Genomic DNA, 27349 nt, shown 5'->3' with positions numbered 1-27349 from the left:
CCCTGAGGGGATGTGACGTCAGAGAGGCGCGCCCCCGCTCCGCGCGCTCACAGTCACAGCAGTCGTTGGATGTATCGATGAGAAGCGGAGAAAGTCAGCGAGCGTCACATCATCCACAGACACGCGAGCGTTGGATCGGGACTGTCACACACACTCAGGTAACGATAGAAACATCGCGTGCGCTGTGATTCAGACACTTTACACACACACACACTCCGCGCAGTCTGAGCAAACTTTCTGACGCGTCCGTTGCTGATCAGAGTCTGTCGATCGTCGGATCAAACTCTGTCTCACACACACACACACACACACACACACACACGCACTGCGGGTGTTCAGACGCTCATTCCTCCGTCCACAGCGCCGGGTGTGTGTGTGTGTGTGTGTTTACACGCGTACTCGACACCGACAGCTGTGTGTTCGCAGGGCGGGGCAGTGTGGGGCTTTTCCGCGGCTCATATTCACTCTCTCTGGGTCTTTAACTCGGTTATTCTGGTCGATCATCTGTCGCTGTGACCTCATAACGCTGCCATGTGACGTCACGATCTTCATCAGTAACGTCACTGTCTTATATATATTTACAAATGTGTGTTTGATGGAGAACTGGACACACACACCACTTATGGCATGGCTTTATTATTGTCACTGATGTAAAGTACATGAACCCTTTTATTAGCGGGAGTTATAAATGGGAAAACATGCGGTAACACTTTATTCTAGTGTTCTTGTTACACGTTGTTTGTTTGTTTGCCTGACTTTGTCTATTCAGATTTACTGGACAGAAATTCATCTTTAACACTGGCATAAAACACACATCAGACAACACTGTACAACTACATTATACACACCACATAATAACACACACACACACAGGGCACACGTTTAACTCTATCAGAAACATGATTAAAACACATCAATACAATATCTGCATAAATACACACATGCTTATGCATACACACGTTCACACACCTGCCTCTCTGTCTCACCTGTCTCTCTGTCTCACCTGTCTCTCTGTCTCACCTGTCTCTCTGTCTCACCTGCCTCTCTGTCTCACCTGTCTCTCTGTCTCACCTGTCTCTCTGTCTCACCTGTCTCACCTGTCTCTCTGTCTCACCTGTCTCACCTGTCTCTCTGTCTCACCTGTCTCTCTGTCTCACTGTGAAATTGCCATCCCACGAAACGCTATTATAAGTTAAAATAGTTTCGATCACTGATCTGAGAACAGTAGTTAGGATCCTCCTGTCAATGCTAAACCTTAGACCTGAACACTGTCTTGTAATATAATCTTATATTCTTGTGTGGATGCTCCACATTTGCCTGGAATGAGAGTTTGTCATCAGTAAACCTACAGTTTTAAAATGTGCAGCTTGCTCCACCTTTACACCTGCTATAATAACTTGTTCATGCGTAATTCAGCATAATTCCTCTGTCTTCTCAGTGTTCAAACCGTTGTTCAAGACTTCTAATGTACTCAACATAGGTTGAACAGTTTAATTAAAGCCGAGTCATCAGTGTGTTTGATTACAGTGAGATCATCCCTGTTACAGTGAGATCGCTGGTGTAAACGAACTTCATAAATATGATAAACATGTACGTTTACTATAGTAATAGCAGTAAATTATGCATAATTACATGCAACCTAACTCTAAAGTAAGTGCATGTTAATTAATATTACTCGGTAGTTAAATATATAGATGTGTGGTAACAATGACACCTTAAAATAAGGTGCAACCGAAAATGTTTATGACTTCCAATCAATTAATGACCACATTTAGTGTAAGTTCATACAGGTTTCATATTTAGAATCAAACTTCACAGCCCGTATATATTTTTTTTTAATTATTGTCATTGTTTATAATATCTTAATATCTTTATGCTTTATTGTGACATGTATCAGATTAGAGCTAGTCGTAATATCATTTTAATATAAATCTGTAAAGACATCCGAAGCAAACATGAGAGAATAGATGAATGTGTTGTAACTCTTCCAGATGCTTTTCTTCTGTGTCTACATCGGTTTAAGATTCGCGTCACAAAGGCAACAGCTGTTCGTTTTCATTTGGTTTAACTTGAAGTTACAAATAACTGAATCTAATTCATAAAAATAATAAAAACTATATATAAAAAATGACTGACATGACCTGACCTCGCCGTGACATCATTTCCTGCTCTGTCATGTCACTCACTCATGACTCATGAAAAACATTGTTCAGTCAAGCTGTTTTGAGTTTGTACAAACAGCTTAAATGTGTCCTATTATGCTTTTGCACTTTTCAACTGTATTTAGTGTGTAATGTTGCTGTTTGAGGATAGCCTAGCCCTAGCCCTAGCCCTAACCCTAACCCTAACACTCCATTTCAAAGGGAGATATTATATCTAACAGAATCCACTTATCAAGAACTACATTGAACGGCTTGTGTTGGACTACAGCAAGCTTTTTTCCAGATCTTATGAAGTCATAATGTCCCTCATTTAAACAATAAACTCATAGAGCAAACCTGTCACTCATCTTGAGGAGGCGCTGACCAATAAGAGGACAGCTTTACTCGCATGTGAACCAAGAAGAAAATGGAACGTTTTAACAAATTGAGCCCCTGTTTCGTAACAAACCCCCCCCCAGATCATTAGGTCTGAAAATGCCCATAGAGAGGTTAAGATTAAGTTTAAACACTTGCTGAACATTATAACCTCGACGTTTATCTGGAAAAATCCGCTCCTTAGGAATAATAACCATGGTTTTGTGGTCGATTACTGTTTGTTTTACCTTAGTTTTCCGACAAATATCTCGATTAAATGGTGGAAAACATCGTATCTAAATGTATGAGAAAACTACAAACACACAACTCTCCGAATCCGTCCAGCACAATCCTCTCGTTCGGAAACATTGTCAGGGTCTGAATCGGCTCGATTCGGTTTGAAATGGATCCATCGTTAATATCTACACTAGAGTAGAGCTCGTCGTTATGAAGGGGGCGGGACATTTCACTGCCAATCACAGCACACTGCTAACCAATCACAGCACAGTATTCCTGAAGGAGGGGCTTCTGTCGGCCAGACTGGGGGGGAGGAGCTGCAATAATGGACAATATGTGGAGGATAATGCGGTTTTTAAACAATCAAGCGTGAAAACATATTCTAGTACACCCCAACAACTAAATCAAGACTGCGTAAAAGGGAATAATAGGGCCGTAAAAAATAAATAAAAAAATCACTATGAATTTTAGCTGAGTGAAGTCAGTGCGTTTATGATTAGTGTTATTTTAGTATAAGAGGGCCGTTGGTTATTAATCATGCATGTCCAGCTGCTTCAGTGTGTGTGTTCATGATGTGTGACGCTGAAAAACATCAGATGCTGCGTGTGTGTGTGTGTGCGTGTGTGAGCTGCATCAGTCCACTCAGCTGTCAATCACTCGTCAGCACACCAATCAGAATGGATGCAGTCGTCACTGCTGAGTGTGTGTATGACTCTGGTGTGTGTGTGTATGACTCTGGTGTGCGTGTGTATTACTCTGGTGTGTGTGTGTATGACTCTGGTGTGTGTGTGTATGACTCTGTTGTGTGTGTGTATGACTCTGTTGTGTGTGTGTATGACTCTGTTGTGTGTGTGTATGACTCTGGTGTGTGTGTGTATGACTCTGTTGTGTGTGTGTATGACTCTGTTGTGTGTGTGTATGACTCTGTTGTGTGTGTGTATGACTCTGGTGTGCGTGTGTATTACTCTGGTGTGTGTGTGTATGACTCTGGTGTGTGTGTGTATGACTCTGTTGTGTGTGTGTATGACTCTGTTGTGTGTGTGTATGACTCTGTTGTGTGTGTGTATGACTCTGTTGTGTGTGTGTATGACTCTGGTGTGTGTGTGTATGACTCTGTTGTGTGTGTGTATGACTCTGGTGTGTGTGTGTATGACTCTGGTGTGTGTGTGTATGACTCTGGTGTGTGTGTATGACTCTGGTGTGTGTGTGTGAGCTGCATCAGTCCACTCAGCTGTCAATCACTCGTCAGCGCACCCATCAGAATGAATGCAGTCGTCACTGCTGAGTGTATGTATGACTCTGGTGTGTGAAACCTCGTGTTCGGTTCAGTATTGAGAATCTGAGGACTAATATGAGCTGTGTGTGTATGACTCTGGTGTGTGTGTGTTAATGTGCATTGGTTGAGTCGTGAATCATACTCCAGCACATAGAGCGCAGCAGTCGGTTCTGGAAGTGACTCCATTCATGCAGTCGACAGTGTGTGTGTGTTGGTCTGGTTCATGCTCGTATAACGCTTGAGTAAATCCCTGTGGGAGAAACACACTTCACTGAAACCGTGATCAGGCACTAAAGCACTCGATCACATGATCACGAGTCTTCGAGAAGTTTCGTTTCATACCGTGAAGGTCAGTGGGGTCCAGTAACTTCCTCTCCTGTGTTCAGCAGTCACACAGGTGTGTGTGTGTGTGTGTGTGTGTGGAACTGCATCAGTGTGTTGTTGTTGTTGTTGTTGTTGTTGTTGTTGTTGTTGTTGTTGTTGTTGGAGTGTGAAGCTCACATGACTCACTGAACACAATGAAGCCACAGCTGTGATTGACCAGCAGTTTCTCTCTCTCTCTCTCTCTCACACACACACACACACACACACACACACACACACACACACACACACACACACACACACACACACACACACACACACACACACACATCATTACACTGACACACAGACGATTAGACAGAGATATAGATATTGATACTCACATAGATCAAGATAGTGATGCACCAAAATAATACATTTTTTAGTGAAAACTGTCAATAGACTCTTTCATAAACATCTAAACTGCACATACGGCAGTTTTTGTATACATTTTTTAATAACAAAATTATGTTTCTTCTCCAATTCATTGAAACATAGGCCTAAACTGTGGCTGTAATAACTTGTTTTCGTGACATAGGCTACATTAAATATTGAAGAACAGGTTGAGTAAAACATATAGCCTAGGGATGCACGATATATCAATATCAGACGATATATGTTCATCTTTAATGTTAACGTTATCGACCCGATTAGGAAATTAGGTAAAAAAATAGTTCTGTCAATAGTCTTAAGTCTGTCGTTTAGGCTTCATGAAACTATCACGAGAACATCATTAAACGTGTGATTGGATCATGGCCTTTAATGGTGAGACTTGTGTGTTTGTAATCAGGCTCTCAAAATCATATCGGCCAATATATCGGTTATCGGCTTTCAAGTATAAAGAATTATCGGTATCAGCCAAAGTGTTCATATCTGTGCATCCTTAAAGAAATCGACTAAATAAACAGCAGTGATGTGGAAACCAGGAGAAACACTGTGCCATGAATGAACAAGTTAAACGAGGCTTTTCTCTCCTCAAATCAGCATCCTTCGCCGTGGATGTAGTGTAGCAGCGCTGATCGTGACCATGAGCTAGTGGCGGAAACAGGCTAACGTTTGTACAGTACTCATCATAGGGTTCATGCAGAGTGTGGGACTGAAATTCAAGGACTTATTCCAGCACTTCAAAACTCTAGCCAAATATGATCCAAATTGTTAATGTTCAGTTTAATGTGATGATTTGTAAAACTAAAAGTTTAACGATGAAGGAAAACCAACACTTCGTAGCAGAAAACCAACACTTAATTACCACTACAACCAGTAGATGGCGGCGGAGGAGCACTGATTTACTTATTAGCATTTCCCATCGCTAATATATGGGGGAGAGTAGGGGGAAAAGGCACAAAGTCTCATGAAAAACAAAACCTGTTCTTCAAATTGAGACTGAATTTCACAGAAAGAAAGATTGATTTCAGCGTGAAATCACTGTTCGAGAGGGTCGTTCCACTGTTGCAGATGTGCAGATGCACAGCTGTGTGTGTCACTGAGATGGTGAAGATGGACAGGTTTAACTATCACTGATAGCTGTCAGATTATATTAGTGTTTCCCATACATCGGTTCACAATATCAACACTGCCCGGCACTAATAGATTTTCCAGAAGGCTTTGACATCGGTGAATAAACATCAGCACTGCATGTCTCAGTCGAGCCGCGGCGCGGGTGTTTTACATTAATGCATCTTTGAAGAGAACTGACGGCCTTTAGAAAAGTTTTCATTTAATCTTTCTCTATCTTTCCTAATAAAGCAGCGTTTATGAGCCGTTACCGTGGAAACCGCTGTTCCTGCCGCTCCTACAGCGCCCCCTGCTGGACCTGTTTATAAGCACTGCAAACCTGTGTTAATACTAGTGTGGATTTCTCTACAGTATTCACTCATGACAGTAATATAGAGTCAATCTACTAATCGGTGGACGATCTGGTTAACACCTAGTAACGGTTCGGTTGCCGGAGTTTCGGCGCGTCACTAATCCACAGATCGATTTCAGAGTAAAATCAGCGAGTTCGTGTGTTTCTTCTCTAACGTATTGTGTTGAATCCATAAATATCTTTTAAATAATAAATGTGTATCAAGTGCTGATAAGCATCTTGGGAATGTGACATTCCTCTGACCTCACGTAAGAAACATGCGGAGACACGAACACACAGATGTGTTTAAATCAGCTGAAGAACAATCACTGTTGTGTAATTCTCGACAGCAGAAGACGTGTGTGTGTGTGTGTGTGTGTGTGTGTGTGTGTGTGTGTGTGTGTGTGTGTGTGTGTCCCTTTAAGAGCTCAGCGACTAGAAGTTTCCATCTTCCTCTTTCCCACTGTGAAATAATCTCATTATGTAATATTGTTTGAGTCATTAATCGTGGAAAGTATGAGTTTACTCTGTGTGTGTGTGTGTGTGTGTGTGTGTGTGTGTGTGTGTGTGTGTGTGTGTGTGTGTGCGCGCGCGCGCGTGTGTGTGCGTGTGTGTGCGTGTGTGTGATAAAGCGGATCAGGAACACCGCTGGAGGAATGGCAGGAATTTCCATCACTTCCTTGGAAAGAGTGTGTGTCGCTCACAGCGATCTGAACTTCAGTTTCAGATGAAACAACTGAAACTCAATACGACACACACACACACACACACACACACACACACACACAAACAGTTGTGTTTTCGGTTCATATTTCCAGTTCTGTATGCAGAGCTCTGGGATTCGCACCGTATAATAAGTAACACCATTAAAAGCAGGACTGCATTATTATTATTATTATTATTATTGTGTTAATAATCTTGAATCAGAATAACAGCAACATCTCTTCTCTACTCTGATGACGAGGGCGGGGTTATAACCTGTCACTCACACGAGATCCACCAATAGCAAACCACAACCATCCAATCAGTTCCCACGGACACAATCAAGCTCCGCCCACATTTGTTCTTGTTTCACTCGGATATACGGCACAATAGAGAAGAAAAGACTAGTGCAACTTTCCTTTCATGATGACTTTGTTTAGTGTGAGATATTCAAGAGATAATCTACATTGTTCATCCATGTTATAGTTTAAGCTGTAAGCCTCCGCTGTGCCGCACTTTGCTTGATAAAAATGTAAGGAATTGCTAAATTTTCAGTTGATTACATTTTAAAAGATCAATTATCAAAGATCAAAGATCTTAATTTTTGATAATACATTTTCATTTGATAATAAATTCTTAAATTGAGTCAACACATTTTATTGTGCACTAATATTTTAATGTTTTTAATAAATAATAAATATAAGAATTTTTTAAAATGTAGTTTAAACTTTTTTTAAGTTTTATGAATTATTTTGACTTGGCATACTTTTTGAATATTAAAACTTAATTAATCCATTAAAATGGAATCCAGAAATATTAAAACGGCGCTAAAATGCAATATTTGTTCAACTTTTATAAATTAAAGTAGTTACTTTTTATGTTTTATTATTTTGACATGTTTTTTAATTTTTTTTTAATATAATTTAATGTATTATTTAATTTAGCTTAATCATTAAAACTAAATTGTAAAAATGGAATCCAGTAAAGGTAATATGGGGAAAAAGGATTGTTGGTTTGATCTCGTGTGTGTTCTGTCCCTGTATTGTGTGTATATGTGCAGCTCTGTATGAGATCAGTGATGAGAGTAATGTTTTTAACCCTGTCGTTCCAGCATGTCGGACTTCCACGACTCTCTGGTGGACGTCTCCAGCGACAGCTTCTGGGAGGTACGTGTCTTTCTACCCGGCGCACGCTGTGTGTCCCGTTAGCTGCTAGCGTGTGTGTGTAACGCCTCTGTGTGTGTGTGTGTGTGTCAGGTGGGGAACTACAAGCGTGTGGTGAAGCGCGTGGACGATGGGAACCGGCTGTGCAACGACATGATGAACTGCCTTCATGAGCGAGCACGCATCGAGAAGAGCTACTCTCAGCAGCTGAGCGAGTGGGCCAAACGCTGGAGACAGCTGGTGGAGAGAGGTGTGTGTGTGTGTGTGTGTGTGTGTACAGGTGTAAGGTGCGCTCATTCACTTCTCTCCCAGAACACTGCCTCATCTGAAGGAGCTTTAGGGGGCTCATCTGTGTGGCCATGGTCACTAGTTAGGCTGTGAGTGTGATGTCACTTCCCCTGAACACACACTATGAAGGGCTGCTGACGGGATGGTGAATCATATGAGGGAGCCTATAATGAGGAAGAGGAAGCAGTGCTTCTCAAGACCGGGAATTGATGTAACGCTTCTCTGTGTGTGTGTGTGTGTGTGTGTGTGTGTGTGTGTGTGTGTGTGTGTGTGTGTGTGTGTGTGTGTGTGTGTGCGCTATTCCCATCATCCACACAGTAGTAGAGTAATAATCATGATAATTTCAGGATCTTGGAGGAATCTTCCTCACATCTTAATGACGCCCCTGTTCACGAGTCGCCACTGGCTTTACATAAAAGGCTCATTTTGCCACCTCATTCATTTATTAAATGTTTAAACAAACAAACCTTCTTTTAAATATGATGGTTGCCAGCAGCCATATCTCCCTGTAGCCCAAGACTGCTCTCCCACTGAAGCTAAGCAGGGCTGAGCCTGGTCAGTGCCTGGATGGGAGACTCCTGGGAAAACCAGGTTGCTGCTGGAAGAGGTGTTAGTGAGGCCAGCAGGGGGCGCTCACCCTGTGGTCTGTGTGGGTCCTAATGCCCCAGTGTAGTGACGGGGACACTATACTGTCAAAGAGCACCGTCCTTCGGATGAGACGTTAAACCGAGGTCCTGACTCTCTGTGGTCATTAAAAAAAAAAAATGACCCAGGATGTCCTTCGGGAAAAGAGTAGGGGTGTAACCCCGGCATCCTGGCCATCATGGCCTCCATGGCCTCCTAATCATCCCCATATACTGATTCACTCTGTCTCCTCTCCACCAGTAAGCTGGTGTGTGTGTGTGTGTGTGTTCTGGCGCACTATGGCTGCCGCCGCATCATCCAGGTGGAGCTGCACACTGGTGGTGGTTGAGGAGATTCTTCTATGTAAAGCACTCTGAGTACCCAGAAAAGCGCTATATAAATGTAATGAATTATTAGTAATATTATTGAGTCTGAGCGATACATTTCAAACACTGTCGATCATACATCACTCGTTCTATCTAAAAAAAATATGATTAGATTAGTTCATATGTTGTTGAATGTTCACTGTGTGTTTCAGATACAATCTCCGATAAAGAGAGCATTGATGTATCAATAACCATGAATTTTTTTGGTTAGTAATCTAGGGTTTTTAGATATGCATAAACATAAGTCTATCCAGAAGTTGACCGATGTTGTTTTATTGGCAGCCTTCTTCCATCCTTGATCATATTTGCATTTTATTTCTCACACAAATCTTTCCTAAACCTCAGGTTTGATTGTTTAATGTATGATAATGAATTCAGTCATGAGTGCTCTCTCATTCACGATTAACATAAGCCCCGCCCGTTAATTAAAACTGTGTGTGAGTGAGTAATATGTGCAGGAATGACGTGTGATGGTTAGACTCTCAGGTTAGTCGTTTTCATAAATGCAAAAGAGATAAACTGGCCGAATGAAAATTATCCAATTAAAATGTTTCACGTGCAGACAGATACTGCTGGTGCTCTGGATAATGAAAAGTTAAATAGACTTTCGGCTGATTTCAGTCATTTTTGTTCATCAATGAAGTTTAATTTCACATTTATCTAATTCATTTTGTTATATATTATTATGGTAAATGCTAAAATTTAGATTTTGATGAATCAGAAGATTTGTATCAGAACGGCTTTGTAAACGAGACCAGGGGCCGGTTTCACAAAGCTATTTTAGACTGGTCTATAGTGTTAGACAAGTCTATAATGTGCTCATAGACTAGGCTAATGCAAGTTAGACTGTTTCACAAAAATAAAGACTGACTTAATTTAGACCAAAAAAATTTGACACCTTCCCCCCAGGCTAACTTAGGTCTAAGACTCTGATTGTTACTGCTGGTTGCCAAGGTAACAGTTACATTACAAACAGCCAAAAGAAAATGGAAAATGGCTCATAATTTAAAAATTTCTTCTTGTTACTGCATTCTCCGCTAAATTTCCCAAGTAAAATGTCCTTGTAACTGTCATTCTCCTGCAACAAACACATATCTTCCGCTGGGGTAAACGGCACTGAGCGGTTGAATGCACTTACTCGATCCGCCATGTTTCTTGTTTTGAAAAGTCTTATTTTACCCAGAATGCATTGCAGTGTAGTCCTACTTAAGATAGTCAGAGTCTTAAGTGCTTTGTGCAACGGTCTGATTTAGATGTCTATCTGAAGTCTGACTATCTACTATATCTAAGCCATAGTCAAAGTCTATCTTTGTGAAACCGGCCCCTGTTGTTCCTGGTCGATAATAATAATGATGATGATGATGATGAAGACTTTGCTGCAGGTGTTCAGGAAAGTAAAGTTCACCCAGAGGGCCTCGGATCTTGGATTTATCATGTGCCGTTATCTTGCTGTCTGATAATGTGTGTTATCTTGGATTGGTAAGATTCCTGTATCCAGGTCGCGGCTCTGGTCAACCCTTCGCACAGTGTTGTGAAAGCTGCTGGTTTTGATAGCGCACACGCTTCATATCTTTGTTTAGCTAAAGGCCATATTTAAATGTGATACTGAGGAAATGAGCAGTGTTTCCTTGTCGACTGGCTTTCGTTGCACTTTTCTGCTCGTACTTCAGATGTTTCCTGCGATTAGAGTCGTTTATAGTTATGTATTGTACATGTCTTTCAAATCTGCATTTAAATTGACCACTTGATGATGTGTTAATAGCTAGCCATCAGAGTTTAATCAGTAGTGAAAGTGAAACCCTTAATATTTACAAGCTTCCACAGAGTCAATGTATTAGAAACAAGATGAAACACAAAACATGCACTCAGAGTGTGTGCTTCAGTAGATTAGCAGTAGTTAGTTATAGACGAGTCCTTCAGGGGTGTGTTTCTCGAAAGCATGGTTAGCCAACTATGGTGGGAAATTCCGTCGTTATCAGCAGTTCAACGAGTCAGTGTTTCCCGAAACCATTGTTCTAATGAACATTCGCAAACAGCATCGCAGAGTTGTGTGTTTGAGCGACAGCTCTCGACCTGTGGTTAGAAGAGGAGTTTCTTGTTTGCATGAAATGTGGACTTAATGAATCCTTATCTTGAGCAAAATAAGCAAGATGACATTCAGTACAACCCGTGTCTTTTGTTTAGAATACATACAAAGGCCATTTACGTCTTTTAGTTTCAAGAGATTGAAAGCAGTTTGTAAGAACGAGCCTATGATTAAATCTGGAAATAAAGCAAAATAACTGAGGAAAGTCGTCGTCAGATGCCATGTTCGTAGCAAAACATCTTGCATTAATTCGATCTCAAACAGATTAATTGAAAGTAGTTATTACTCCACCACGTGCGCGACATCATTAACCAACGTGTTTGAACGACTAATTTGCGACAATATGGTTTCGGGAAACAGTCGTGACTAGCTAGTTGATTTCTTCTACGATGCATCGTACTGTGATAGTGAAGCAGCGAGTTACGACGTCGTACGGGAAACACACCCCAAATTGGGCTGAACAATCAAAATCCTGAAGTGTCGAGGTAAGCGTGACGCCCTCCGCCGGTCTACTGTGGTTTTGTGTGGTGCAGAACACGAGAATATCAGCGGGCCCAGTAGCGAACTCTGGGGCACTCCTGAGAAACCGGCATCTGCTGTTGTTGTTGAGTTGTGTTTGTGACCCAGAGTCAGGATAAGACTGTGCTGTCTCCTGCAGGGCCCCAGTACGGGACGCTGGAGCGGGCCTGGTGCGCGCTCATGACCGAGGCCGAGAAGGTGAGCGACCTGCACATGGAGGTGAAGGCGGCTCTGATGGCCGAGGACTACGAGAAGGTCAAGAACTGGCAGAAGGACGCTTACCACAAACAGATGATCGGCGGCTTCAAGGAGACCAAAGAAGCAGACGACGGCTTTCGCAAGGCTCAGAAACCCTGGGCCAAGAAGCTCAAGGAGGTACAAGCGCACCGACTGCAGCACACACAGGCGTTCAGGTCATAACAAAGCCTCTTTTCAACATGGGTGTGGTCTACTGTTTGCACACGAGGCTGTCTAGTATATCTACCACAGCACACCCACTAAGCTTACACTCGATCTGTTAGATTGTGCTACATTTGATCAGGGCAGAATCATTTTAGGAAGATCTGTGTAGTGATTTCCTTTTATTTTCTAAAACCCATTCATCACCAAACCTGCTGGGCTGAAATCAGTCCACTTCCTGTTCCTTAAAGATTACTTAAAAATTATTCTACTTCTGATTTCATAAAAAACAATCTTAAACTCCTTTAAAATCTTCTTCTGATTCCTTAAAAATAGTAAAATAATCGTTTTTATTCTGAATATAATCGTTAAATAATAAAATTCCATGGAAAACAAATCTACTTCTGATACCTTAAGTCTTCTAGATAAATATAAAACACATATGAAAACAAATAAGAGTGTGAGTCAGGCCGGTACAGCTGCCAGTGCAGTCATGTGATCTCAGTTGCTCATGGTTGTGCTCCTGAGGACTACATTTGCATCTTATCTGCTCTGTGAAGTATGCAAGAAGGGTGCGTCCCAAAAACATGTGCGAGCCGTCCATACGTGCGGTTTCTGCTGGCTGGTTTTTAATAACAACAGAAAAGTTATATTTCTGGGCAAATGTTAAGGCCCTTTCACACCAAAAGTGTAATGAATAATCCTCAGACTGAAGGAAATTCATAGTTACGCCTGTACAGTAGGGGTGGAGTGTGCAGTAGGGGTGGAGTGTGCAGTAGGGGTGGAGTGTGCAGTAGGGGTGGAGTGTGCAGTAGGGGTGGAGTGTGCAGTAGGGGTGGAGTGTACAGTAGGGGTGGAGTGTGCAGTAGGGGTGGAGTGTGCAGTAGGGGGTGGAGTGTACAGTAGGGGGTGGAGTGTACAGTAGGGGTGGAGTGTGCAGTAGGGGGTGGAGTGTGCAGTAGGGGGTGGAGTGTGCAGTAGGGGTGGAGTGTGCAGTAGGGGTGGAGTGTACAGTAGGGGTGGAGTGTGCAGTAGGGGTGGAGTGTACAGTAGGGGGTGGAGTGTACAGTAGGGGTGGAGTGTGCAGTAGGGGTGGAGTGTACAGTAGGGGTACAATAGATGTACAAACAATCCTTCCAGCTGCTGTTATTCTGGATTGAAGAACAATAGGAGACAGGAGAAGGAAGTTCAACACTCTTATTTCTAAATCTAATCTAAAGTAATATTTGCTTATTAGTATGGTTGAATTAGATCATTGAAGGTCAGCAGCAAAGACATTTGTTAATAAAGTGAGATCAAATACATAAAGTATGTTTGTGTAATTTAATCTAGTTAATTATAAAGTTGTGTGTAAAATTCTGAGTTTGCATTTTACAGTTTTTATTCATTTTGAGTAAAAACACAGAATTTTGCAAGTGAGATGAGTAAATACATGTTCACATTTAGTCTAGAACTAAAGTAACCATGTTTACACACACACACACACACACACACACACACACACACACACACACACACACACACACCTCCTCACTTTATTTCTCTCAACATGAGGACAGGAGAGCTGTCAGTCAATAAATGTGAAAAAGTAACTTAGATATTTTGTTGTAAATTGAAAAAGTAATGCGTTACTTTAGTAGTAGCTTGCAGAAGTACTGTGATTGCTCAAGTCACCTGTGATGAGTTCCCCAACACTGATGATGATGATGATGCTGGTGATGCGCAGGTGGATGCGATGAAGAAGGCGTACCACGTCGCCTGCAAGGATGAGAAAGCGGCCGCCAGCCGAGAGAGCGCCAGTAAACTGGAGAACAACAACCCTGAGGTGCAGAAGAAGCTGCAGGAGAAGGTGGAGAAGAGCCAGCAGGAGGTGCAGAAGGTCAGTCTCAGGAGGCCTCTGATTGGCTGGAGGAGGAGGCCTGTACATGTGTGTGTTCCTGAGGTTCTGCAGATCTGCCCACTGCAGAGGACGTTTGAGTCGTGGATCTCTTGTAGGGGTGCAACGGATGCTAAGTTTAACCATCATAGAGGGAAAGTTTATCATTTGGACGAGTTTTGTCTTGCCAATTGACACATTCAAACAATTAAATTTTTACAGTGAACAAATGGTGTTATTTTACATTTAGGCTTAATTATTAATTTCTGTACCTGAATACTAGTGTTAGACTATGTAACTTTGTTATTTAGTATTCATCTCTGCTTGTAATTTGTTTATTCGTTCTTATTTTATTACTGACTGGTCACTTGGTTTTAATAATGTGTGTGTGTGTGTGTGTGTGCGCCTCAGGCTCAGGAGCGCTACGAGAAGTCTCTGGTGGAGCTGGAGAAGGTGACGCCTCAGTACATGGAGAACATGGAGCAGGTGTTCGAGCAGTGGCAGCAGTTCGAGGACAACAGGCTGGGCTTCTTCAAGGAGCTCCTGCTGGGCGTCAAGCAGCACCTCGACCTCTCGGCCAATCACAAGTGAGAACCTCACGGCGCACCCCACATGCCTTAACAAACTACTGTTCAGTCCCTCAGTCAGCTGATGGTTTCTGCATTACATTAGTACATCGTTCAAATGTATACCTTTTTCGCTAACTGTGATTTTGTAGATGTACATTTCTGAGATGCATAACTTGCATGACTCATGTATTTCCTGTAAAGCTGCTTTGAAACAATGTGTGTTGTGAAAAGCGTGAATTGAATTGAAGTTGTGAGTGTCTGATGTGTTTAACGTGTCTGTCCTTCAGGTACACGACTGTGTATCACACACTGGAGGACACCATCCAGGCCGCCGACACGCAGGAGGACCTCCGCTGGTTCCGCTCCAACCACGGGCCCGGCATGCCCATGAGCTGGCCTCAGTTTGAGGTACACACACACACACACACACACACACACACACACACACACAGAGGCATCTCCAAACACGGGCCCGGCATGCCCATGAGCTGGCCTCAGTTTGAGGTACACACACACACACACACACACACACACACACACACACACAGAGGCATCTCCAAACACGGGCCCGGCATGCCCATGAGCTGGCCTCAGTTCGAGGTACACACACTCTCACACACACACACACACACACACACACACACACACACACAGAGGCATCTCCAAACACGCCACAACGCGAGACATTCATGAAAGTGAAAGAGAACAGGGCCATCGGACGCCAACAATCACACTATAACTGTGTCATAACAGCAGGTCATGTGACAGATCATGTGACGCCGTACTCTCCTAAAGTCATGCGATACCGTACCTGAGGAACTGGCAGAAATACTGCATGATATTCACACTGAGAGTCTCTGAAAACACAAGCACATTAGTCGTTATGACAGTGCCGCTGGAGGGAGAGAGTAATCAGTGCTGGTCAGGAGATTACAAGTCATGATTATGAGATACGGAGTCACTATGAAAGAAGTCAAAATATCATTATGAAGTTGAAATGTTAAGATACTTAATCTTAAGATACTTAAAGGGATGGTTTGGAGTAAAATCAACCTAGGGTCCTTTGCACCATGACCTCGAGCCAAACACCGTCCCAGAAGCCTTTGTCTCTTGGTCGAACATTATTAAAGTTATAGCTTATGTAGAGATATCAGCCGGATGGCTTTAGTGTAGGCCATAGACTGTAAAAAAATATGGACGACGCCCCTTCTCTCTCTTCCATTGGTGAGAACTGAAGCCGCCAGTGTCCCCATATGGCGCTGACATCTTGGGGCTTGAGTCTGCGCAGTGGCGATCTCGGGACCAGACCGGCGCAGTCGTGAGCCGCGAAATCAAGGCCCCGCCCCCTCACTCTCGGTGTGAAATGATTAAGTATAGAAATTTAGATATTAAATTTAAAGCTCCAATCTCCTCAGTCCTCCGAAGATCCCGAAAAAAAGTCTGTTGGTGCTTCAGTGAACTTCAGTACTTCAGTCAGAGAACCTGTCAATCATGATGTCACACCACTGTTTTTATAGCATCGCGTAATTAACTAAAAACAAACTTATTTTAAAAACAAACACTTGTTGAATTAGTTCATTTGTATCCTTCTGGGGGGTGTTTGGCTCGAGGTCACGGTGCCAAAGGACCCTAGGTTGAATTTACTCCAAACCATCCCTTTAAGTCATAATTATGAGATAAAACTTCAAAATCATGAGATATTACGTCAAAATCATGAGATACTGAGTCATTATGAGATTAAAACTTTAAATCATAAGAAACTAAGTCATAATTATGAGACAAGATCAACTCATACGAATAAATCTATTCAGATTCAGATTCAGATCACTTTATTAGTCCCCAAGGGGGCGATTCAGTTTAACAGCCAACCCATCCATTAAGACTAACGGTAGAAAGTGCATTAGCACACAATGTATATTATGTGATGTTTGAGCATACCTCATCAATGTCGCCCAGGCTCTTCTTGCCTTTCACAGATACTCCATTAAACCAACACAAGAAAGAGAATGTTAATCGGCTCTCAATGAAGGCCTGATCAAATGTGTGTATACTTCTCTTCCAGACCCCGGGAGAGTTGAGCTTCCTCAGTAGGGTTATTCTTTGGCTTGCCCTCTTAATAATGCTGTCAGTGTTCTCACTGAACTTCAGGTGCGAGTCAAACACTGGGCCTAAGTTCTTATGTTTGGACTATTTGAACACTTTCATTGTGTATTACACGCGGTTTTGGTTCGTCACTGCGCTTCCTAAAGTCTGATTCATTCTTTAGCTTTAGACACATTTAAATCAAGGAAGCTGTCGTCGCACCGCCTGACAGATTGTGTAAGGGCACTGATATGATCAGGTTGGGTGTCCTGGAGAAGGGCCAACAGGGCTGAGTCGTCTGAAACTTCACCAAGAACACTCAAAACTTGAATACTGAAGTCTTAAATATGAGATTTAATCATTTAGCAGACATTTAGATATAAGATATTTAGTCGTAATTATGAGATGAAACGTCAAAGTTGTGAGATATTAAGTCAAAATCATGTGGTTCAAAGTCATAATCATGAGAGACTGAGTCACTATGAAAGAAGTCGAAATATCATTATAAGAAAACAAATGTGAGATAAAAATACCAAATCATTAGAAACTGAGTCATAATTAAAAGGAAAGATTATTTATCATGAGATATTATAATCATCATTATGAGATTGAGAACCTAGGTCATAATGTGGAGGGAAAAGTCTAAAACATGGGATTTAATAATTTATCAGATATTTAATCATTAGATATTCAGTCATCATTACCACGTTTGTTAGAGGGAGATCTTTCCAGCGCGTAACGTCACATGACTTCAGAAGTGTTGTACGGACGGCTTCTGTGACACGGACGTGTGTGTGTGTGTGTGTGTGTGTGTGTGTGTGTGTGTGTTGTAGGAGTTTTCCATTGACTTGAACCGGACACTCAGCCGACGGGAAACTAAGAGGAAACCCACTGATGGAGTCACTCTCACAGGAATCAGTCACACCACAGAGACCACAGCCTCCAAAACCAGCAGCAGGTGTGTGTGTGTGTGTGTGTGTGTGTGTGTGTGTGTGTGTGTGTGTGTACTTGTACAACTATCTTTGTGAGGACCAGTTTGAGTTTTAGACCATTGGAGTGAAGACAAAGAGAGTAAAGTGAGGACATGTTGGCCGGTCCACACTTTCTGAGAGCCTTTAAAGGGTTTGAGGGTCAAGACTTGGTTTTAGGGATAAGGTTATAATGAGGTCAAGGGTCGGTTTAGGGTCAGGGGTCGGGTTAGGCACTTAGTTGTGATGGGTAAGGTTAGGGTAAGCGGCTAGAGATTGCATTGTGTCAATGAATGTCCTCATAAAGATAGATGTACAAGAATGTGTGTGTGTCTGTTTGTGAGCATAGCTTCAAACCAGCAGTAGGTGTGTGTGTGTGTGTGTGTGTGTGTGTGTGAGCACAGCCTCAAACCAGCAGCAGTGTAGGTGTGTGTGTGTGAGCATAGCTTCAGACCAGCAGTGTGTGTGTGTGTGTGTGTGTGTGTGTGTGTGTGTGTGTGTGTGTGTGTGAGCACAGCCTCAAACCAGCAGCAGTGTTGGTGTGTGTGTGTGTGAGCATAGCTTCAGACCAGCAGTGTGTGTGTGTGTGTGTGTGTGTGTGTGTGTGTGTGTGTGTGAGCACAGCCTCAAACCAGCAGCAGTGTTGGTGTGTGTGTGTGTGTCGTGAGCAGAAAACAGATCACACAGTCAGATCTCTAGTCTCTAATATACGTTATAACTAGATGTACCGCATCGCGGTACAAAATATGACCGCCGCTCAGGCCTGCACTGGCTTTCCACAAAAATAAATGACGTGGAGTAATTTGGCTGTATTGCGTGTTTATGTATATACCTAAAAAAAGTAATAGTATGTGCGTGTCTGTGTGTGTGTGTGTGTGTGTGTGTGTGTGTGTGTGTGTGTGTGTGTGTGTGTGTGTGTGTGTGTGTGTGTGTGTGTGTGTGTGTGTGTGTGTGTGTGTGTGTGTGTGTGTGTGTGTGTGTGTATTTGTGTATGTGTGTGTCTGTGTGTGTGTGTGTGTGTGTGTGTGTCTGTGCGTGTATGTATGTGTGCGTACATGTGTGCGCGTGTGTGTTTGTGTGTGTGTGTGTGTCTGTGCATGTGGATTTGTATGTGTGTGTATGGGTGTGTGTCTGTGCGTGTGAATGTCAGTGTGTGTGCATGCTTGCGTTTGTTTGTATTCCTGCATGTGTGTGTGTGACAGTATCATCCTAAACCAGCAACCCTTCGCTCAACAGCACCATCTACAGGCCGATGAGTGTACAGTCACTAAATGTGCACATAAATGAATTTATTTTATACCCCCCCATGGATGAAATTCTACAAAACTTAGCAGAGGATACCCCCAGAGGTTGTCAAGTTAATCATACACATGAAATATGGTGCAGTTCTGAACATCTCCACTGAAGATAGGGGCGATTAAAGCAGAATAATATTGCATTTTCATTTTTTATGGGAGGGGCGCAAATCACAAATGAGTGATTATGGGCTAGGTTGATGTGCCATAAAAATTTCTTCATCCTCGGTGCCACGGTTCAGGTAGTTATTTAGGAAAAACTGCATTTTTTTGGGTTTGGGGGGGCCCAGCGCGGGGGGGGGGGGGAGTGGCCCCGGGGACCAAACGACATTTTTCCGTATAAGTCTAGTGGGGCTACATGCCCACCAAATTTCATGTTCCCCGGTGTTTCGGTGTCCCTGGTATGGTTGACGAAAAATTTACGGGGGCCCCAGCGCAGGGGGGGGAAGTGGCCCCCGGGGACCAAACGAAATTTTTCCGTAAAAGTCTAGTAGACCAACATACCATAAAAATGTCTTCATCCTCTGTGCCACGGTTCAGGTAGTTATTTAGGAAAAACTGCATTTTTTTGGGGTTTGGGGGGGCCCAGCGCGGGGGGGGGAGTGGCCCCCGAGGACCAAACGAAATTTTTCCGTATAAGTCTAGTGGGGCTACATGCCCACCAAATTTCATGTTCCCCGGTGCTTCGGTGTCCCTGGTATCGTTGACGAAAAATTCAGTAAGGTGACAAAAAAAAAAAAAAAAAAAAACTTTGACAATCCCTATATGACCGGCTAGCTACGCTAGCGGCGGTCATAATTAAACTATCATAACTGTGATTATAATGACCAGAGATGTTTCTGTGGTTTATTTGATGATGATGATGATGATGATGACCTGAGAGATTTCTGTCTCTTTGTCCATTTCCTTTCCCAGTAGAAGTGAAGCCCATCTCTGCCTTAATCTCATAATCACAATTATCACTTAAACATTCAAAATTACACACATTAAAAATGTGTCATATGAGATACTGTCATAATTATGACCGCCGCTAGCGTAGCTAGCCGGTCATATAGGGATTGTCAAAGTTTTTTTTTTGTTTTTTTTTCGTCACCTTACTGAATTTTTCGTCAACGATACCAGGGACACCGAAACACCGGGGAACATGAAATTTGGTGGGCATGTAGCCCCACTAGACTTCTAAGGAAAAATTTCGTTTGGTCCCCGGGGGCCACTCCACCCCCGCGCTGGGCCCCCCCAAACCCCAAAAAATGCAGTTTTTCCTAAATAACTACCTGAACCGTGGCACCGAGGATGAAGAAATTTTTGTGGTATGTTGGTCTACTAGACTTTTACGGAAAAATTTCATTTGGTCCCCGGGGGCCACTTCCCCCCCCCCCCCCCCCGCGCTGGGGCCCCCGTAAATTTTTCGTCAACCATACCAGGGACACCGAAACACCGGGGAACATGAAATTTGGTGGGCATGTAGCCCCACTAGACTTCTAAGGAAAAATTTCGTTTGGTCCCCGGGGGCCACTCCCCCCCCGCGCTGGGCCCCCCCAAACCCAAAAAAATGCTGTTTTTCCTAAATAACTACCTGAACCGTGGCACCGAGGATGAAGACATTTTTATGGTATGTTGGTCTACTAGACTTTTACGGAAAAATTTCGTTTGGTCCGCGGGGGCCAATTCCCCCCCCGCGCTGGGGCCCCCGTAAATTTTTCGTCAACGATACCAGGGACACCGAAACACCGGGGAACATGAAATTTGGTGGGCATGTAGCCCCACTAGACTTCTAAGGAAAAATTTCGTTTGGTCCCCGGGGGCCACTCCCCCCCCGCGCTGGGCCCCCCCAAACCCCAAAAAATGCAGTTTTTCCTAAATAACTACCTGAACCGTGGCACCGAGGATGAAGAAATTTTTGTGGTATGTTGGTCTACTAGACTTTTACGGAAAAATTTCATTTGGTCCCCGGGGGCCACTTCCCCCCCCCCCCCCCCGCGCTGGGGCCCCCGTAAATTTTTCGTCAACCATACCAGGGACACCGAAACACCGGGGAACATGAAATTTGGTGGGCATGTAGCCCCACTAGACTTCTAAGGAAAAATTTCGTTTGGTCCCCGGGGGCCACTCCCCCCCCGCGCTGGGCCCCCCCAAACCCAAAAAAATGCTGTTTTTCCTAAATAACTACCTGAACCGTGGCACCGAGGATGAAGACATTTTTATGGTATGTTGGTCTACTAGACTTTTACGGAAAAATTTCGTTTGGTCCGCGGGGGCCAATTCCCCCCCCGCGCTGGGGCCCCCGTAAATTTTTCGTCAACGATACCAGGGACACCGAAACACCGGGGAACATGAAATTTGGTGGGCATGTAGCCCCACTAGACTTCTAAGGAAAAATTTCGTTTGGTCCTCGGGGGCCACTCCCCCCCCGCGCTGGGCCCCCCCAAACCCAAAAAAATGCAGTTTTTCCTAAATAACTACCTGAACCGTGGCACCGAGGATGAAGAAATTTTTGTGGTATGTTCGTCTACTAGACTTTTACGGAAAAATTTCATTTGGTCCCCGGGGGCCACTTCCCCCCCCGCGCTGGGGCCCCCGTAAATTTTTCGTCAACGATACCAGGGACACCGAAACACCGGGGAACATGAAATTTGGTGGGCATGTAGCCCCACTAGACTTCTACGGAAAAATTTCGTTTGGTCCCCGGGGGCCACTCCCCCCCCCCCCCCGCGCTGGGCCCCCCCAAACCCAAAAAAATGCAGTTTTTCCTAAATAACTACCTGAACCGTGGCACCGAGGATGAAGAAATTTGAATTTTGAAATTTGAAGAAGGATGAATATCTTCAGTGGAGATGTTCAGAACTGCACCATATTTCATGTGTATGATTAACTTGACAACCTCTGGGGGTATCCTCTGCTAAGTTTTGTAGAATTTCATCCATGGGGGGGTATAAAATAAATTCATTTATGTGCACATTTAGTGACTGTACACTCATCGGCCTGTAGATGGTGCTGTTGAGCGAAGGGTTGCTGGTTTAGGATGATACTGTCACACACACACATGCAGGAATACAAACAAACGCAAGCATGCACACACACTGACATCCACACGCACAGACACACACCCATACACACACATACAAATCCACATGCACAGACACACACACACACAAACACACACGCGCACACATGTACGCACACATACATACACACACACACACACACACACACACACACACACAGACACACACATACACAAATACACACACATACACACACACACACACACACACACACACACACACAGACAGATATGCACATACTATTACTTTTTTTAGGTATATACATAAACACGCAATACAGCCAAATTACTCCACGTCATTTATTTTTGTGGAAAGCCAGTGCAGGCCTGAGCGGCGGTCATATTTTGTACCGCGATGCGGTACATCTAGTTATGAGAACGTTATAAACACAAGATACTAATTATTAATTATCAGATGTCAGAGTGTGAACCCGTGCAGTCGTGAGCCAGCCATCACTGAGAGTGTGTGTGTGTGTGTGTGTGTGTGTGTGTGTGTGTGTGTGTGTGTGTGTGTGTGTGTGTGTGTGAGTGTGTGTATGTGTGTAAATATGTAAATGTGAAACCGGTTCTGTCAGTGTGCTGTGTTACAGATCCTGCCTGAGGCTGTGAGCGTCTGTTAGCACTAGCTGAGCACACAGTCTGTGTGTGTGTGTGTGTGTGTGTGTGTGTGTAACGCTGTCTCTGTGTTGTTAGCGTGACCGTAGCCAGTAGCTCAGAGCCCGTGTGCCTGAACCCGTTCGAGGATGAGGATGACGAGGAAGAGGAAGAGCCGGTGGAGCCCGAGAGCAGCACGATGAACACTGTCACACCACAGGAAGTGATGATGGTCCAGCAAACGTTGGTGACACACACAGATGATCTCATCTCCTCTCTCTCTGTGTCTGTGTTTCTCCTCCTCCGGCCTCTGCTTGTGCTCGTAGCAGCTGTGTGTGTGTGTGTGTGTGTCTGTCTGCATGCCTGAAATTCACTGAAAACACCAGCACACACACACTCACTCTCTCACACATACACTCACACTCTCACACTCACTCTCTCACACACTCTCACGTCATGTGTGTCCTTTCCTCTCACTCTTCCCGCTCTGTGTCGGGTGTGTCTGACACGTGTGTGTGTGTTTCCCCTCAGCGCTAGTGTGGTGGAGAAGACGCCGGTGGCCGACGGCTCGGATGAGGAAGCAGGGAATCCCTTCGCCTCCGCTAACGCTAACGGGAACCCGTTCGAGGACGAGCCTCCTTCTCCAGCAGTGTCGGTGTGTGTACGCGCGCTGTACGAGTACGAGGGCCAGGAGCAGGACGAGCTCAGCTTCAAAGCAGGTGTGTGTGTGTGTGTGTGTGTGTGTGTGTGTGTGTGTGTGTGTGTGTGTGTGTGTGTGTGTGTGTGTGTGTGAGAGAGAGTGTCACCACGCTAAGCTCAGCTGGAAACGGGGCGGGGCTTAATGAACTGCGTCTGCTAGCAGCGCTATAGCCCCTAACTTTATTAGGCACGATTTAGGGACTCACCTTAAATGTTATTCACATTTACCCCCAAAATAACTGCATCACTGACTGTACCTTGGTAATAATCGGGGTAATGTACATCCAGCCGGGTGTTATCTCAGAATAAACCCGACAGGGGGATCAGGATCAGCGAGTGTGTAGCGCTGCCGACTTCAGTGACCCGGATGAGCTTGTGTTTCTGTGTTCAGCGGTTCTTATCTGGGAATAATATACCATTAGATGGCACGATTGACCAATCAGAATAAAGTATTCCACAGAGCCGTGTAATAAATAGACTTAGGCCGTGTGTCCACCAAAGCGCTTTTTCACGTGGCTGGCGTATTTTTTTAATTGTTTTCAATGGAAGCGCCGCGTTTTTAAAACGCCATGAGCGCCGTTTTTTACAGGTCGCCGAGGGTTGAAGAATGTTCAACTTTGGGTAAAACGCAGCGCTCATCACTGTCACTTTTTACCCAACCGTCCAATCACAGTGGAGGAGGGGCGGGACTAATACCACACCGACCAACCGCCACATTCTGCTTGTAGCCTACAACGTCAGCAGACGACAACAACACGCATAATAACGGGACGAAATCATTTAAAACAAGAGCACTGAGCTGAATAACTTTAATTATTATCATTCATAATGTCTTAATATTAATGCAAAAGCAAAACGAGTGAAAATAGCTAATAAGCGTCCTCTGCTGCCACCTACTGGTTACAATGGTAATTTAATATTGTTTTATTTTTTAATAAGTGTGAGTTTTTCTAAATCTTGAAACTTTTAGTTTTATAAATGGGGACAATCTTTGATGGATGAACAAAAAATGTTTCAGTCATCACATTAAAAATAACAGTTAAATATGATATTATAGTTTTGAAGTGCTGGATAAAGATGTGCAGTGCATGTTAGAGTTTGACCATTTCTGTCACAGTACCACAGTTCCAGTGAGTGCTGAATGCTTCCTCTGGATCTCACAGCCATGTTATTAACTCTGTGGCGAACTCAATGTATTTCCTCACTGGCTCTCCAGCGCTGTGTAGTAACAGTGTCGCTGCGCTGTCTATTACTGGTCGAACTGATAACCGGTCCGTGAAGCACAAATGAGCAGCGCAGTTTCGTTCCGCTTTCATCACGTTTGCCATTTAATGCTGGGCAACTATATCAAATGTTGGTCGTATAGGCGGGAAAAATGGTTTGAGTCGTCCACTTCCAGAGGAAGTCCAAAACACACACCGTGGCGTAAACGCTCATGGGGTCGAATGTGTTCAAACAGCCACAAATAACCGTTGACTGACCTAACGCGTGAACATCAGGGGAAGAGCGCTAGCCAGACGGGGTTAAACTGGAGACAGAGTTTGGTTTGAAGAGGAGAAGTGTACCAATGACAGTGTTCTCCTCTATTCCTGATTCTAGAGGTAGTGGTGAAGCCAGCGATGAGTGTTTTGGCAGAACAGTAGTCAATGTGTGTGTGTGTGTGTGTGTGTGCAGGAGAGGAGTTCACTAAGATCGGTGAGGAGGACGAGCAGGGCTGGTGTAGAGGACGTCTGAGCGACGGCACCGTTGGACTCTATCCTGCCAATTACGCGGAGGACCTGCAGTGAGACCGGAGTGTGTGTGTGTGTGTGTGACTGCAGACTAGCCGCCTCACACACTCACACACTGCGGCATGAGGGGGAAACATCATCACAGTGCCTCACACACCACAAACACACACATCAGATGCCGAGCGTAGACGATAGCTCACAGACTGTGACTCGCTGAGGAAACCGTGATTTTTAAAGAGTTTTACCGATGCTGTTTGCTTTTAGGAACATAATCACACTGACCCCTCTGACCCCTGACCTCTGACCCCCAGGCCACTGAGACTGCGCTGTGTGCTTTTACTCTCATGGTTATGAGTCCGGTCTTCAGCTGGACCTGGACGTGTGCACTGGACCACATGCTGTAGACACACACTCCTGAACACGCTTGTACTAGTGAGTGAGTGAGTGAGTGAGTGAGTGAGGTGAGAGAGTGTGTGTGTGAGTGAGTGTGTGTGAGAGTTCTCCTGCGCTTCAGTGCACAGATGCTGTGATCACTCTGAGAATGTATTGTGAATGTTGACACGAGCTGAATGTTTAGCGTTGTGTGTAAATAAGAGTCGACGCCAAAGCCTTCCTTCCGCCTCTCAGGTGTCGTTATCACAGCGCTCGTATACGGATGCTGTTCACTGAGTGTGTGTGTGTGTGTGTGTGTGTGTGTGTGTGTGTGTGTGATTGTGCTGCCATGTTCTTCATATGTGCAGAAGCGAATCGGACTGATTGAGTTGTTAGCATTGCTGTGCGCGTCAGGTGAGCTGTTGGACGTCACATGGCAGAACTCAGTTACACAGTTGGAGTTTATTTACTTTTGTATTTTGTCAAGCTGGCAATAAATGAGCTGAATTTCCATTTTGTTGAGTTTTTTTTTTTATATATATATATTTACAATTAAAACGGAGGAGATATATATATATAGTAATCAAGCAATATCTAATGAGTCCTATCACAGTTATATTTTCCCAGTTTTGATTTTAGATAGGGAGAAAACTGAGATGAATCATCTGTCCACTATAGTGGACCTCATGCATCAGTGGCTGTATTTCAGCTACAGTTCATACTTATACTGTGAATATTGTTTTTGAAAACACTTAATCTGCAGTGACCTTTTTTGACTGTAAATGCATGTATTTGTATTAGAATGTAATTTTCATTGACATCAAAAAAATTATGTGATTACATAATGTGTGTGACTTGTAAATGAATGCATTACTTGTTAGATCAAAAAGTAATCTGATATCGTAATGCACATTACTGTAATGCGTTTCTTTACTCGTAACATCAGAAAAGTAATCTGAATGTGTTATGCATGTTACTTGTAATGCGTTACCCAACACTGCTCATTTCACATGAGATTGAAAACACCAGGGCCCGTATTCATAAAGAATCTTAATGCAAAGAGTGGCTCCTAGTGACCACATTCTTAGAAATGTGGCCGTTTACTCTTAAAATTAAAGAAAAAATCCTAGTAAAGAAAAAAGTAATTCAGAAAGCATCTTAACCCTTAAAAGAGGTCTTAAGGTCAAAATTGTTAGGAGCACGGACGAGGACTTTTAAGAGGCTTAAGAGTTTCTTTAGCAGAGGAGAAAATGGCAGAAAGACGAAGAGGGAGAAGAAATGTGTTGCAGACAATGGATGACAGTGAGTTAATAAAACGCTATAGATTAGATCGTGCAGGGATCGTGTTTGTGACTGATCTTATTAGAGACACGCTAACATCTCCGACACAGCACAGAAATGCCATAGCGCCAGAAATTACAGTAATCATACATTACGATATTTGGCAACTGGGAAAATGCAACAATGCAGCAGTGATGATCTGGGTCTGTCACAAGCTTCTGGAAGCAGAGTGATCACACACACAACTGCCACTTGTTAGGGGACAGTGGTTATCCTTATGTAGACCATGGCTCCTCACACCTTACCTCCGTCCTGCCCAGGGGTCACAGCTGAACTACAACAGGTAACAGGTACAACAGAGCCCAGTTTACTCATTTGAGCACGGTTTGGGCTTGGGACAACTGTTTAGCAGGT

The 27349-nt window shown here is 43.8% G+C and overlaps 1 protein-coding gene across 2 annotated transcripts; it reads left to right on the top strand.

Annotated features, from left to right (window-relative positions):
• pacsin2 (protein kinase C and casein kinase substrate in neurons 2) lies at positions 1-26165 on the top strand. Of its 2 annotated transcripts, XM_082167240.1 has the most exons (11): positions 1-158; positions 8052-8106; positions 8197-8353; positions 12146-12381; positions 14132-14284; positions 14693-14868; positions 15138-15258; positions 17766-17890; positions 22953-23096; positions 23385-23572; positions 25227-26165. In XM_082167240.1, the coding sequence occupies exons 2-11, from the start codon at positions 8053-8055 to the stop codon at positions 25337-25339; spliced, it is 1467 nt and encodes a 488-aa protein (XP_082023366.1). In that variant the 5' UTR covers positions 1-158; position 8052; the 3' UTR covers positions 25340-26165. The 2 variants fall into 2 exon arrangements, with proteins under 2 accessions (XP_082023366.1, XP_082023367.1); XM_082167241.1 differs by lacking the exon at positions 22953-23096.
• The last annotated feature ends 1184 nt before the right edge of the window (positions 26166-27349 follow it).

This window comes from Leuciscus leuciscus, assembly GCF_965113295.1.
Source record: "Leuciscus leuciscus genome assembly, chromosome: 4".
Taxonomy (NCBI): domain Eukaryota; kingdom Metazoa; phylum Chordata; class Actinopteri; order Cypriniformes; family Leuciscidae; genus Leuciscus; species Leuciscus leuciscus.
This window is presented reverse-complemented; position numbering and strand designations above follow the sequence as displayed.